This window comes from Microcaecilia unicolor, chromosome 9, assembly GCF_901765095.1.
Source record: "Microcaecilia unicolor chromosome 9, aMicUni1.1, whole genome shotgun sequence".
NCBI lineage: Eukaryota > Metazoa > Chordata > Amphibia > Gymnophiona > Siphonopidae > Microcaecilia > Microcaecilia unicolor.
In genome coordinates this window covers 160410450-160426894 of record NC_044039.1, presented here as the reverse complement: position 1 = coordinate 160426894, position 16445 = coordinate 160410450, and the positions used below count along the sequence as shown (strand labels likewise).

Sequence of the window (16445 nt, the reverse complement as noted above, 5' to 3'; positions counted from 1 at the left end):
CAGATTTAATCTACTTCCGTGTTTTGCTGTGTCTTGCAGTTTGGCTCATAGTGAGAATGACTTTGCATTGTCTGCTGTCACTGCTATTTGAGTATGCCCTGAAGGAGAAATGGATGACAAGGCAAAGCTTATTTTATTTTGTTGCATGCTCCCCCTGAAGTTAAGTATGTCCTGCTCTCTGTTTTTGCATCTTGTTTGTCAGTACACAACTCGTTGCTTCAGCTCAGAATATGTAAGTATAAAAGTACTGCCATACTGGGACAGACCAAAGGTCCATCAAGCCCAGCATCCTGTATCCAACAGTGGCCAATCCAGGTCACAAGTAGCTGGCAAGATCCTAAAACAGTACATTTTATACTGCTTATTCTAGAAATAAACAGTGGATTTTCCCCAAGTCCATTTTAATAATGGTCTATGGACTTTTCCTTTAGGAAGCCATCCAAACCTTTTTCAAACCCCGCTAAGCTAACCACTTTTACTACATTCTCTGGCAACAAATTCCAGAGTTTAATTACACGTTGAGTGAAGAAATATTTTCCCTGATTCATTTTAAATTTACTACTTTCTAGCTTCATTGCGTGCCCCCCTAGTCCTAGTATTTTTGGAAAGCGTAAACAAGTGATTTGTGTCTACCCGTTCCACTCCACTCATTATTTTATACATCTCTATCATATCTCCTCTCAGCCATCTTTTCTCCAAGCTGAACAGCCCTAGCTGCTTCAGCCATTCCTCACAGGGAAGTTGTCCCATTCCCTTGATCATTTTCATTGCCCTTCTCTGTACCTTTTTTAATTCCACTAAAACTTTTTTTGAGATGCAGTGACCAGAATTGAACACAATAATCAAGGTGCGGTTGTGCAATGGAGCGATACAAATGAATTATAACATCCTCATTTTTGTTTTCCATTCCTTTCTTAATAATACCTAACATTCTATTTGCTTTCTTAGCCTCCTCCACACACTGAGCAGAGGGTCTCAACGTATCATCGATAACGCCTAGATCCTTCCCGGTCGGTGACTCTTAATGTGGAGTTGCATTATATAATTCGGGTTCCTTTTTCCTCACATGCATCACTTTGCACTTGTTCACATTAAACATCATCTGCCATTTAAATGCCCAATCTCCCAGTCTCATAAGGTCCTCTTGTAATTTTTCACAATCCTCTTGCGATTTAACAACTTTGAATAACTTTGTGTCATCAGCAAATTTAATTACCTCACTAGTTACTCCCATCTCTAGATCATTTAATAATATGTTAAAAGGCAGCGGTCCCAGCACAGACCCCTGGGGAACCCCACTATCTACCCTTCTCCATTGAGAATACTGACCATTTAACCCTACTCTCTGTTTTCTATCTTTTCACCAGTATTTAATCCACAATAGGACACTACCTCCTATCCCATGACTCTCCAATTTCCTCTGGAGTCTTTCATGAGGTACTTTGTCAAACACCTTTTGAAAATCCAGATACACAGTATCGACTGTCTCACCTTTATCCACGTTTGTGGATAGGTTGATGAGGCAAGATTTCCCTTCACTAAATCCATGTTGGCTTTGAACAATAGCGAAAGTCTGTATTGTTCAAAGTATTTTTTCATGGAATCTGCAGTTCTGTACCACATGCCAGTCAGTGTATACCTCTGAAGTACAGATTATGGAAAGGTGGTGGTGATACAGAACTTCCGTTCCTTCACATGAACAAAGAAGTCAAAAAGAGAAGTGGCAAATGTTATAGGTGACTCCCAGAAAGAGACCAAGATGTGACATCATCAGCACAGTGTGTACTGTAATTTACTTAAGGGTACCATTACTAATGTTTAGCACATCTACTGAATCCCCTGCTATAAATGTCACCACACCCGACTTACCATGCCCTGTTCCAAGTATGGTACTAGCATTCTCATTTCCAGCTCAATCCACTTCTCAATCCACTCAATCGCTGTTCATTTACTAATGCTTAGTATAAATCTCAATACCCTTTTTATGGGGCTCAACTGGAATGTGCTTTTAGGTATGAATGCATGAATTGGGTAGCATCAGTCTGGTCCAGAGTGCTTCCCAACGCAAGATCCCCGTCTAAAGCAGCTACCCCGAAGTCCTGAAACATCTAACACTGTCAGCTTAGTGGGTTCTAGCCTTTTCATTTCCTCCTTACTGTTTCTTCTCCTCTGCTAAACTGGCTGAATGCAAATGAGTTTCCAGCGTGCCAGGAGGATGCTAATAAATCCATCGCTCTGCTAGATGCAGTCACCACCGTGAATGAGAGGGAGAGGCTGCAAGGCCAGATCCCTAGATCTCACCAGGGCAGTCCGCTGTTGGCCTCCGTCTCTTTTTCTCTACCTCTCTCTCTCTCTGTGATCCCCATACTGATGAGCCGGAGATTGAACAGGAGGGAAGCGAGAAGCCAAAGAGAAGGGAAGAGTGGGGGCAGAGAGAGAGAGAGAGAGAGGGAAAGAGACGCAGGCTTTGACGTCGCCTGGCTGCGGCTAACAGTTCCAGCTCTCTCTCTCTCTGCACGTAGCGCATAACGTGACCACACACACAGCTCTCTCTCTCCTCCGACTCAGTCCAGTGTCGCTGTGGCCTCAGCAGATCTCGTTTCCGCTCTTCCCTCCGTGCACGGCACTCGCCCTCCCCGCACCCCCTACCCCTCCCCAGCAGCCCCCGCCGCTTCCGCCTCCGGAGCCAGCCGCCCACCGGATCCACAGAGAGAGAGATAGAGCGGTGCCGCCGGCCGCAAGCAGCGTGATCTGGGTGCACAGCCCCTCATTCATTCTCTGCCGCCCTCGGGAGAAGGAAGGAGGTTGCTCCAGCCTCGCTTCTTCTGGGATTCCAGCACTACCTTGCAACAGCAGCAGCAAACATGGCTAGGTGTAGGCGCGTATTGCAAGACTCATAAAAAGACTCTGCAATCCCACCTGCTCCGTTGGCGCGTTGCTGGCCATGGTTTGTGCGTGGGGCTGCTGTTCAGGCTACATTTTGCCGTGTGCACCGGTGGAGGTTTTGCAGGAGAAGGTTCCGCTGTATCTGGTGGTTTTAACATTGTAAGGCTCGGGTCGGACCGTAGGGCAGCGATCATCGACCACGCACGGACACAAATACATTACTGTAGCTTCCACATGCTCCCATAATAACCCTTGACAGCCCCACTCGCGCCACTTTGCAAAAGCTGTACGAGGAGGATCTGCGTTGCAATGGCAACTGATGGAATGGGGAAAGGAAAAACTGAAGGGCTGCTGCTGCTGGACTGCAAGCAGGCGGCTTTGTTAATTGTTCTCCAGGGAGCGTCGTGAATTACTTTTGAAGGCGATAGGGAGCGAAGAAGAAGCCCCCTTCTTTTGGAGACCTCTAGACTGAAGCCTGCTCTCGATTGCCTTTGGCGAGCATGGATTTCCCCTCCTGCTGCTTAAAAGCGCCGTGGCTGGGCATTTTTGACAGACGGTGAAAGCAGAGTGAGCGATCGCTGTTGCTGCTGTGCTTTGCTTTCACCCAGCGTTTGGACCGGTATGAGGGAGTGATTCCACCGCTGGGCTCCCCCCATCTGTCAGCGGCAGCTCCTTCCCTGCCTACCTGGATCCAAGCGCACTTTGCTGCCAGTCACTAGCCACTTGGAAGGACCCGCTCTGTGCCCGGGCTGGATATGTTCATGTTAACGTGAAGATGGATTTAGCTTACGGTGTCTTGTGGCTACTGACTGTTCTCTTGGATGGCATTGCTGGCCAAGGGGTCTATGGTGAGTTCGCTTCCATAAAATCCCATTCGATGTCATGACCTTGTGTTTCTTAAGCAAGACGTGATTTATGGGGAGACCAATGTCCCTGGTGTCGTGTGGCTGGCGCTTTTACACGGTCGAGATCTGTGGTTAGACGAGAAAGGGTGTCAGGCAGGCAGCTCCTGAAATTATTCCAACAGTGTTATGCCAAAAATTACAGTCTAGTGCTTGTTGTTGCAACGTATGTAGATTTTAAAGGGGAGAAAAATCCCCGAACACAAACCAAAGGGGGGGGGGGGGGGGGGGGGGGAGAAACAGTTCATTGCATTATTTTTCCCCCGGCGGAGGAAAATGTGAATGACCCCTTTTGGAGCGACACCATTACTTGAGGCGCTCTGACAGTTGAGTTTTACTGTGCATCTCTATTACAGTTTATATTGGCTTAAATAAACCCCCCACCTGGAGACACATAGGATTTGAAAATGCCTGTGCATACATGGGACAACTAAATCTGAAGTATGACTTGTACAGTTCATCGGTTGCTAAATTGCAGAAATCAGTAATGCGTCCTTATTCTTATAATTAATTCGAGGCAGTATGTGTGCTGAACCCTCAAGCACTAATAATCATCTGACTTATTTGTGGTGTTCTAAAGTGACGTTTTACCATTTGCTGATGATCTGCATTCTTAGACGATCATTAATTAGTAGGTGCTCAAACTAGCTTATTGGCCTTAAAGCATCAATTAAAGTGTATTGCAATTTCAGATGGTTCTGCTTTCCCTTCTGAAATAGATGTTAGTTATGCTCAGGTTTTGCGTATTTAAAGAACCGGCAGCGCGGTTCTAATTCTTTCATAGTCTGATCATTACAAAAAAAACAAACAATCAGAAAAGACTGAGTGACCGTCAGCTAGTGGCCATATAATTTTACATTGGTGTACAAAGCTAATATTTACTGACAATTTCATCCGTTGGAAGAAGGCTCCGTCGCATAAATGAGCCGTTGAAGGATGCTAGTCCTTCTTCCTAGATGCCTGAAAAAAAAAATGGAGCTGTCTTTCAAGCCAAACTTTGTAAGATCTGTATTGACCATTTAGCTGTTTATTTATCACTAATAAAAGAGCTTCAGCTTACGTAGAATGTGTTCTCTCTCTGCTAACTTTGCCAGGCAGGTTGAGGCAAATGCTAATTTTACCCTAGAATAAAATAGTATTCATTTAAGTAACGTAGTGGCAATGAGGTTTTGCGGAATCTTCTTTGATAACGCACTGCATCGACGTAGGATGAGAATATTAGTTGCCCGTGAGGGAAGAAACCTAGGGGTTTTTGCAAAGGAGTCGGGGAAGCTTTCCCCCCCCCCAAACTGAAACAATCATCTAGTGGCGTTTAATAGAGTGATGACTACGAATCAGAGCCGTTTTATGTGACTTCCCTCCCACTTCACATTGAGAGCTCCGGTAGCTCAAGAAATCCGCTGCAGTCCCAGGGGGTGGGGAAGAGAAGCCCAGGGGCTTTAGGACCCCACAGACCCCTCTATCTCGCCGGTCGCACGCCCATTTCCCAGTAGCACTACAGTGAATTATAGCATTGGGGGAGGGATTAAAACCCATCAATAGGCGTCTTAAAAGAGGTGGTTTCTTCTCTTCGTACAGGAATGAGACTATCTTGAGAAAACCACTAGCAGTGTTTGTACTTCACGCCCCTCCCTAAAACAGGATTTGTCTGGGGTTTTCTTTGGAAATCTCTTTTTTCCTAGTGATTTGTCAGGTGGAATTTAATTTGAAATGTATAACCAGCCTTTCAAAAAATATTTTCTAAAGGGAAGGTACAGTAATAAAACAGCACCATCGTTCTGATTCCTGAGCTAGAGCTACCTATTTATATTGCAAACCAAGGCAGGAAGGTGTGTGGAAAAGCTAATGGGAAAATGTTTCCTTTGGTTTTTTAGACAGACGGGGGCAGGGGCGTAGCCAGACACCCAATTTTGGGTGGGCCTGGGCTCAAGATGGGTGGGCAGAAATCCACCCTGTCCCACAAGTGATTTGGTTTCTCCCTCTCTGGTCTGCATGCCATATGGTCTCTCAAACATCCCCCCTTTCCCACATTCCTTTTAAGCCTTCCCTCTGATGCAACTTCCTGTTTCCGCATAGGCAGGAACACATCAAAGAGAAGGCTGTGGGGCCAGTGCGAGCTGTATGTATCAGTAGCTGCTCGCTGCAGGTGAACATCTGCTATTTACAAGGTATGCAGGAGGGGCAGTTGTTGGAAGTTTTCGGCTGGTTGGGCTTGGGAACCCCTGCCAGCCACATCATAGGTGTGCTGCTACTGGGTGGGCCTGAGCCCAAAGTTGGGCGGGCCTGGGCCCACCCTTGGCTACGCCACTGGATGGGGGGGGGGGGGGGGCAGCGTTCTAAAATGTATATTAAAGAGGATAATTAATTCCAGAAAAAGAAAAAAAAATATCAGGATATTTCTGAGTGATGAATGACCTGCTCATAAATACACTGGATTATAATATAGTAACCTATAGATCAGATACATTCAGGGGTCCTTTTACTAAGGTGTGCTGAAAAATGGTCTGCGGTAGTATAGGCGCGGGTTTTGGACGCACGCGAATCATTTTTCAGCTCACCTGTAAAAAAGGCCTTTTTAAAAATTTTTGCCGAAAATGGACATGCGGCAAAATCAAAATTGACGCACGCCCATTTTGGGTCTGAGACCTTACCGCCAGCCAATGACCTTGCAGTAAAGTCTCACGCGGTAACCAGGTGGTAATGACCTACGCATGCTAAATATCACTTGGCACGCGTCCGATAAGCGCGGCAGAAGATAAAAATTATTTTTCAGCTGCGCATATTGGACGCACGCCAAAAATTAAATTACTACAAGAGCCACGCAGTAGACGCGTTGGGCATGTGTAGACGCTTACGCGGCTTAGTAAAAGGGCCCCTCAGTTATCTGATTCAACCTTTTTCAAACTTTGTTCAGACATTTATCTACCGAAACAAGTCACTGTTAGTCTGAAGACATGTATATAACACAAGACAAGGTACACAGTAATTGCATTTTTTTGTTACTGCAGCTACAAAACATTTCAGGCAGTTGTTTCAGATTTCTTAAGTACAGTTATGTGGGAGGCTGGTACAGGGTTCAGTGTCATTCATGGCACAGATACAGTACTTTAGAAGCCCAGCTTTGACAGGTAGTAGTACAAAGCACAATCAAAGCCTCATACACTGTAGTTTTCTTGCTTTGCAATCATCTTTTAGAAACATAGAAACATGACAGCAGATAAAGGCCCTATGACCCATCCAGTCTGCCCATCCTCTGTAACCCCCAATTCTTCCTGTTCCTAAGTGATCCCACATGTTTATCCCATGCCTTTTTAAATTCTGGAACAGTCCTCGACTCCACCACCTCCACCAGGAGGCAATTCCACGCCTCCACCACCCTTTCTGTGAAACAATACTTCCTTAGGTAACTTTGTCATATGCCCCCTCATTCCAGAGCTCTCCTTCGTTTGAAAAAGGCTCTCTTCCTGTACATAAATGCCCTTGAGATATTTAAACGTTTCTATCATGTCTCCTCTCTCCCTCCTCTCTTCCAGCGTATACATGTTGAGGTTCATAAGCCTGTCCCTATAATTTTTGCATTCAAGACCGCTTACTAATTTCATAGCCGCCCTCTGGACCGACTCCATCCTGTTTATAGCTTTCCGTAGGTGCGGTCTCCAGAACTGAATGCAGTACTCCAAATGAGGCCTCACCAGAGACTTATACAAAGGCACTATCACCTCCTTTTTCCTGCTGGTCATGCCTCTCTTTATGCACCCAAGCATCCTCCTGGCTTTGGTCATCGCTTTTTCTACCAGTTTGAAAGCTTTAAGTTTGTCAGACACAATCACCCCCAAGTCCTGCTCTTCCTTCGCACACTGAAGCACTTCACCCTCTATACTGTACCGTTCCCTCGGATTTTAGAACTTTTAGAACTAAACCTCTCTTTTTTTTTTATCACTTTTTCTTGTTTTTGGCCCCACATTTTGCTTTCTTATATTCCTTTGGGCTTTCAGCTCAGTCAGAACCAGGCCTGAAAGTTGACACTTCCAGCTTTCATTGGTAAATGCCCAGGGAACCCTCCCTGATTTGATTTGCACCTTACTGGCCTGTTACTGCATGACAATCTTTGGCTGGGGAGAGGAGGGGGCATACCCCAGGACCCCCCCCCCAACAGGTAGTCACAGGCTCTGAATCCAGCCATTATGTGAAAACTAGGACTCTGTCTGCCGTCTGCCCCCTCCCCCCTCCACTCCCCAATGGATTTGTGAATATTAGGTCCAGAGCATCCATAACGAGCTAACTTAGGGAGTGGAAGACCTGAGCTGGGAATGGGACCCTCTGCATGATGTTGCAGTGAGCAATTGAAATGGCCTGGAAGCTCCCATTTTATTCTGGGACAAATTCTTTCAAGTTAGGGAGACAGTGTATATAGATATTTGACTGCAAATACCATGTGCAATAAAAAAAAAATGTTTCAGTGCTGTAATAGATTTATGTTGATTTTTCCAATAATCTTCTCTAGACATTCATTATTTATTAGGAGTGTTTGGTTTTCCACATTGTTTATAGGAATGTTTTTTTTTTTTCATTTCGTGAGCAAGTTCTAAAAGAAAGATTCACAAACTCTGCATTATATATAATAGGAACTCACCTTGACCATCCCAACGCTCAAGTCAAACTTTCAAAAGCTGTTCTCAAAGACCTCAGAAGTGACTATTTCACACTGGGACCTCCACCCAATGACTTGCTTATATCCTCATCAGTCTGTCTCATCATAACTTTCATGAAAACTTATATGTATAAATATAGGATCCTTTATAGATAAGTTTCTGTTTTATAAGGTTTTTTATATATAAAAAAGGAAAAAAGAGAAATATTTGAAAAATTATATTTGTACATTATAAATTATGATGAGACCAATGATACAAGTGAGTCACTAGGAGGCATATTTTCAAAGCACTTTGGGAGGCTAAGTTCCATAGGTTTCTATGGAACTTTGGGAGGCTAAGTGCTTTGAAAATGAGCCTCTAGGTGAAGTCCCAGTGTGAAATAGTCATTTCTGAGGTCTTTTGAGCACAGCTTTTGAAAGTTTAACTTGAGTGTTGAGATGGTCAAGGTGTGTTTCACATATAGCCCCCACTCTGTTGAACAGTTGGCGACTTTACTAAGCTTTGATTTATAAATAATAGGGACATGCATTCATTTGAAACCACAAAAAAACCCCTCCCCCCACACATAATTTAGAGATCGGAGCATGCCCCAAATTTAAATTTTTTTCCCCTGTCATTGTAGGTCATAAAGGCCATGGGACATGTTGTTTCAAATGAATTCACATCATTTTTATTTATAGTACAGAGTCTGCGAATGACTCGCTTATAATAGAATGAACAAATGTCTGCTGACACACAAAATCCCCAAAGAAGTAACATATTAATTGCATAGAGAAGTAATAGTGGCTGACTGAGTGCTGTCCTCCAATGGAACTGAAATGTTAGTTTGTGATAGAAGGTACTTATTTTGTGATTGCATTTCTGATCTGTGAACCCTTGTTTAAAGTTCTTATGGTAGAAGACCTTTCTGAGATTACTTGGTAAACCTATAATCTGTACAATGATACATTTTGAATAGAAAATGTTAATGGTATTTGAATCTCAAAATCACAGTGTATAATTTATGGCCCTGTTTACTAAGCCGCTCTATAGGCACGCTAGAGTTTTTAGTTCACACTAACACTAGAGACCCATAGGAATATATGGGTGTCTCTAGCGTTTAGCATGTGATAATTTTATCATGCGCTAAAAATGCTAGTGCACCTTAGTAAACAGGGCCCTTATTTTGGTAATGTAGTATTTGTTTATTATTATTTTTTTAAATCCCTAGTTGCGTGTTTCCTAAGTGCATGATTCATACACAAGTTGGAATTAAGAGTAACCCATTAAAACTTTGGGAAAAAAAATCATTTTTATATAATTGTGTCTTAATTCTACATCTGTTGCAGGAGGAATATATTGGATTCTAAAACTATGATATAATTCTAGCAGCTATTAACTGTGTATCACAAAAACCATACACACATAAAAAAATGAAATTGCAATAAAAAATAACTCAAGACAGAGAGAGAGAGATTTGAAAAGAAAGTTATAGCTTCATTATTCTTCCAAAGAAAGCTAGTTTCCACTTGTTTAAAATCATCTGTGGGGGCTGGTCCTGTATAATTCTCTGAGCTCATCACTCACTGTTTCTGCTCAACAGGCTTTTTCAATGCTCCATCCTTTGTTATGATTATTTAAAAAATCTTTCTCTTTTTATGCTCCTAAAATTTGGTACAGTTTTCCTGTCTCACAATGGGTGGTTGATGTTTTTCATTTTCAGTTTAAGACTCATCTTTTCTCACTGGTTATTGGTACTTTTTATGGAAAATTCTTTATTGGTTTTGAAAAAATAACCACTCCAAAAGAACATATATTTAAGTCAACAAGTACAATTAAACTGGTTATCAACAATATTCTTCCTACATAACCATTTAACCATTGGGAACTATAGACCAATAAAACTTTCCCCCCCAATCTCTTCCCTTCCCCTCATCCCTCCACCCAAAAACATAGAAGAAGAAATAGCATTCATTTCTCACAAAAATACAGTTCAGGTTCTTAAGTGTTCAAAATTACTCTTCTCATTCGTGGAGTCATCAAATTTAAAAAAGGTGTCCATACTTGTATAAATCATTTAGAGGTCCTTTTACTAACGTGCACCGAAAACATGGCCTGCGCTGTTGTAGACAAGTGCATTGGATACATGTAGGTCCATTTCTCAGCGCGCCTGCAAAAAAAGGCCTTTTTTTGGCCAAAAATGGACGTGCAGCAAAATTAAAATTGGCGCGTGTCCATTTTGGGCCTGAGACCTTACTGCCACCCATTAATTTAGTGTAAGGTGTCACACATTAACTGGGTGGTAATTGTCCGTTCGCGTACAATGCTGATTACTACCCGGTTAGCACCATGCGCCGGAAAATAAAATATATTTTTCGGAGCGCATAAGGGACACTCGTACAGAATGAAATTACCGCCCAGGCTTATGTGGCTTAGTAAAAGGGCCTCTTAAATCTCTTCTCCCCTTTCCTGCAAATCAACATTCTCTCCATTCGCAATAAAAGATGCATTTGGTTTCTCCGTATATTGGTACCTTTTATTTGAAACCTTTAATCTGGTTTTGGAAGTCTATCAATCGTGCTAGATCTGCAATTTTTCTGTCCTTTTTTCATGTTATTTATGGAATTATTGTATTGTTTTATATGAGCCATTGACTGAAAAGCATTTTTGATGCATTTGTATGAAAAGTGATATTCGAAGCAATACTTGTGTTTTGAGGTTTCAGAGATAAAGTATAAGAAAGGCTTCTATGAAAGAATGAAGATGGAAAGAGTCCAAGAACATTCTGTATCAAATCGAAAGACGTAGTGGGAACAGTCAATAATGCATTATCAGTCTGCAAATGTACATGTAAAAGAAAAACATTTATCTGCAAATATACATTGACAATTTTATCAGTATATGTGGTATAGGGTTGGAACCAAATCATGTAAACTTTGACAGGTTTGTGGATTTTGATTTACATTAAACCAGAAAGGTTGTTCATTGATTCACAGACTTCAAGCTTGTTAATTTGGATATTTTTGGCTTTTATTTCATGTTTCTTCCAAAATTATTTTACAATTGATTACTTTATCATATGTGTTTCATGGGAAAGAATGCTTTAGAACAGATGGCTTGAGCAGGTTAGACTTCAGAGCAACATCGGACATTACATCTTCACTGAAAGGGTGATATATGGAAAAGTCCTGCACCAACAACTTTTCTAGCAGAAAGGGTAATAGGAGTGAAAATCGTTACAGAATTCAAGGAAACATGATGAAGACAGAATATTCCTTATTGTGAACTGAAGGGAACAAAACTCAAAGAGCAACTGGGGCCTATTGGATAATTTAAAAAAAGCAAAAACCTGTGCCCTGAATATCCTTAAGACCACCTCAGTCCATGGGTAGAGTAAGAGTGGTCTTTGGGCTCACCTGTTTAGCAGCGATATTCAGTCCACTAACTAGATAACTATTCAGATAAAAATAGAACAGCAAAAAGGCTGTCCTATAGTGAGCTTAATATTGCCATTATGCTGAAAGGGTAGTCAATGATAGCGCTTTCAGGATATTTAGATCCGGTCACTGTCTGGATACCAGCACTAAATATCTAGAATTTTTTTGTTAGCTGCAGCAGCCCACATACAACAACAACAACAACCCCACTGAAGTTGCTCAATTTAACCCACAAATTTATATGTGTACAGAAAATGTTTAGCCTATGTTCCATAGGGATGAGAGCTCCTGCAACTGCTGTATATGTGTCCTTCTAATACAGGGATACATAAGTACATAAGCACCGCCATACTGGGAAAGACCAAGGGTCCATCAAGCCCAGCAACCTGTCTCTGACAGCGGCCAATCCAGGGGTCCACAGGCCTGGCAGGTTTTCAGGATACTCCTAGTGAATATGTGAAAAAGATTTGCATATAATGGACGTGATAGGCATTCAGATCTGTCTCATACATACACTTTGGTGAAACGCTAGTTCCAATGGAGAACTATCAAGCCTGAATATTGAGAAGAGCGATGTTTAGCTGTAATAGCACAGCAAATGATTTTAATTGGATTTAAGTCTCTCACTCGTATTGAAATTTTTAAGGCTTAAAGAATTACCGAGGATTTCAAGGAGTCTGGGACATGTTGATGGACGCAGATGTTATAAGTATTGATTGAACTGGTCTCTTTGAGAATGAGCGATAAAGATACTGACATTATCATAATGATGTGATTTGGATATGACAATTATTATGACCATAAATTACAGCAATGCTCTGTGTTAATACATGCAGAATGCAAATGTGCTAAAATTGTAAGAAAAAAATCTTGTTTGAGTAGTATATAGTTGTTATGGGTATCCTTTTCAGTCCTTCAGAAGAATGAGTGTGAGGGTGTTTCATTATTGGTTGAGTATGAATGATACGTTTGAATGAGGATGAGGATGACTGTGCTTTGATGTAAGCAGTAAGGGGAAGCTGACTAAGCTGAAGTTGAAAAATCCTTTTATGAAAACATTTTTTTCTAATAAAGCTAATTAAGGGGTCATTTTACAAAGGCGCGCTGTAAAGTGGCTTGCGGTAGCGTAGCCACAGGTTTTGGGCACGCGCAGAATCATTTTTCAGTTCACCTGTAAAAAAAGGCCTCTTCCCCCCCCCCCCCTGAAAATGAATGTGCGGCAAAATCAAAATTGCCGCGCGTCCATTTTGGGTCTCTGACCTTACCGCCAGCTGTAGACCTAGAGGTAAAGAATGACCTACGCACGTCAGATGCCACTTGGCACGCATCCGCTACGCGCGTCTGAAAATAAGACATATTTTTTAGACATGCGAATCGGATGTGCACCAAAAATGAAATTACCGCAAGAGCCGTGTGGCAGTGGGGCGGTAAGTGCATTTGGGTATGCGTTGGGTGCGCGTAGCTGCCTACGCAGCTTAGTAAAAGGGGGCCCTAAGATAACAGTGATTCTAGTTACTTTTGTGAGATGCATATTCATTAGGGATATCCTGAAAACCTGACTGGCTTATTTATTTTATTTTATTTTTATTTGTAACATTTGTATCCCACATTTTCCCACCCATTAGCAGGCTCAATGTGTCTTACATAATACCATAAAGGCGATCGCCAGGTCCGGTAGATGTTAAACAAATACAGTATAAAATAAGGGTCAGGTAAGGTTAGGGTATTCAAGTACAAGAAGGGTCAAGGAAATAAGGAATATATAATGTCCAATACGATGTAAGGTTTTGATGCATTGCAGAGTTGAGGCATTTAAGTTGGATCAGTAGGGTAGACCTTGCAAAACAGATAGGTCTTTAATGATCGCCTGAAGTTTAGATGGTCATGGATCATTTTCACACTCTTTGGTAGTGCATTCCACATTTGTGTACCTAAGTAGGAGAAATTGGATGCATAGGCTGATTTGTATCTGAGTCCAATGCATGGACCCCTAGGACAGATTTGAGTACCCCTGTTCTAGTACCGTTTGGTGTGAATAGGACAGTAAATGCAAAGTTAAGTATTACTTAGACAATGTAAGGGGAACTTAAAAAGTACATTCTATGGATTTATATTCTTGTTATGCATTGCTTTATTCATTCCTCTGAAGGAATGTATGTGAACTAAATACCTGATATTCATATTCACAGTTGCTGACTCATTTTTTCAAAACTTCACCCATGCTTTCAGAATACAGTAAATATTGCATCAAAAAGGGTTAGTTACACAGTTGCATAGTAGGGAAGCATTATGTCACACTAGGTTTATGTGTAAGAGTCTTGCTAACTATTCATTTAGGAGTCCTTCCACTAAGCTGTGGAATGAGATCCCAGTGCACTTCCACTGCATTCAATGTTATTCCTCTTTTAAGAGATATTTTGAAAACTTGGTATTTTAAAAGTGTCTTTGGTTGATTTATATTTTATTATTTTAAAAATGTTTGGATTACTATGTTATATGATTGTACTTTTATTTTTATTTGAGAATATGATTATTGCTCATATTTATTTTACTTTTGGTAAATTGCCTTTCTGTGGTACAACCAAAGTGGTTTACAAATTAATTATGCATCCTAAAAAGAATAAAGGAAGCAGAGCTCCATGACCATGCTCCCCATTGTCCTACCCTGCTAGAGGTAGTTCTCAAAAGCTACAGAAAAATAATGGATTTGAGTCTTTATAAAATTTTTGCAGATTTTTAGTTGAGAATATGATTACTGTAAATTGTGATTCATTTTCGCTTAGCCTTATCTGTATTGTATCGGTGAGACGTGTATTCAAAATGTTCAGTTCAATGTGAAGTATTCCTATCAGTAATTCAGATTAGTAGATCTGGAGGGCAGTACTTTCAACCCAATGCCCTAGAACATCCTAGCCAGACTAGCCGTAATGAATATGCAGGCAATAAGTGTACAAGTGTAACACATGGAGCCAGCCTAATGGTATGTGACACCCTAAGTGAACCTTCAGCTTTCACCCCCCCCCCCCCCACCTTCCACAAAGGGATAGGTCAAGGCTCTCTCCCTCCATTCCTTGCATCTCCTTTTTCCTTCCCTTTCCTTGACTTTCTATCTTCAAAAGGTGTCCAACATCTCTTTCCTTTTCTCCCATCCCCACTCCAAGGTGTCCCACACCCCTCTCCGTCCTTCTCTTTTCCCTGTTCAGCATCTGCTATCCCCCCCTCTCCCAATGAGGTGTTCAGTGTAATGCCTCTGGGGTGGCACTGTCGAGTACTAAAAAAGACTCACTTCTTCCAGTGTGTCTGCCGGGTGCTGCCCCTTCTGAAACAGAAATTTGGAGGCAGCAGGACTTGGAAGGCCTAGAGCACACAAAGATCATCAAGACCCCATGCTGCTGCCCCAGGCAGCCACCCTTGTTCACCTTGTGGTTGTGCCAGTCTCAGTAATGGCAAGCTGGGCCTGTGTATATTCAGATGCTATTGACCTGTTCTGTGTGATATTTGATGCAAGAACATCGCCAGTCGTAGAATCTGAATTGTGTGTGAGTGTTTAACTGCCTTTCCCCAGTGGAAGTGGTCAGGGGAGGAGCTGATAAGGTCATTGAGATTATAAAGTGTTTTGTCCTCCATGTTTTAAGGCACTGCCTATCTAACTGGAACAGCTTTAGTCTTTTTACAGATGGACCATGCATATGTAGTCTGTTATTTCTAATAATATTTTGCTATTGTTTTCAATAGCATTTGCTATTATTTTGGGTGAACTAAAACAGCAGCAAGCTCCGCCTACTGGCTTCAGCCCATATACTGGACTAGATAGGCTCACCTCATCTCCTGTTTTCATCCAACCTCCTTGGAATGCCCTGACTGCACGCTACTACTGAAAAAGGTGTGAGCAAAATCTAAATAAATAAATACTGTTTAATTGTTAGGCTTTACAGACGTATAAAAATAGAAAGAAAAAAACAGACAAAAAAGAAAAAAAAACACTAAAAAAACACTGGGTTGCGTCCTCCACTCATATCTCCTTTGATTTTCTTTCCCAGGGCCGTGCCAACACGGTAAGTGAGGTAAGCATGGCAGGAGGGCGCCGTCCTCTGGGGGGGCGCCCCGCTGCGGCATGCTTACCTTGCCCTCTCCCATGTCCCAACTGCCCGCCCTCTTCTCCCCCCCCCCAACAAGATCCCTTTTAAATTTACCTCCGGCAGCGAACGAAGGCGCAGCGTCAGTGAAGGAGGCGGCGCTCCCGACGTCTCTACTAGTCTTCCCTTCGCTCAGTGTTCCACCTTCTTCTGACGTCAAGGAAATTACGTCAGAAGAAGGCGGGACATTGAGCGAAGGGAAGACTAGTAGAGACGTCGGGAGCACCGCCTCCTTCACTGACGCTGTGCCTTCGTTCGCTGCCGGAGGTAAATTTAAAAGGGATCTTGGGGGGGAGAAGAGGGCGGGCAGTTGGGACATGGCCCAGGGAGTGGGAGGGCAGCGATCACCTTCACGGGGTGGGGGGGCGCAACGTTCGTCTGTGGGGAGGGGCGCCAACTGATCATCTGCAGGGGGCGCCACAGACCCTTGGCATGGCCCTGTTCTTTCCTTTA

The 16445-nt window shown here is 42.5% G+C and overlaps 1 protein-coding gene across 1 annotated transcript in view; it reads left to right on the top strand.

Moving 5' to 3' along the window:
* Positions 1–3207: 3207 nt before the first annotated feature.
* MDGA2 (MAM domain containing glycosylphosphatidylinositol anchor 2) overlaps positions 3208–16445 on the top strand; it is a 1114501-nt gene continuing 1101263 nt past the window's right edge. The window contains exon 1 of the mRNA XM_030214886.1: positions 3208–3734. Within this exon, the coding sequence (XP_030070746.1) occupies positions 3662–3734 (73 nt within the window). The 5' untranslated portion in view covers positions 3208–3661. The remainder of the gene's footprint in view (positions 3735–16445) is intronic.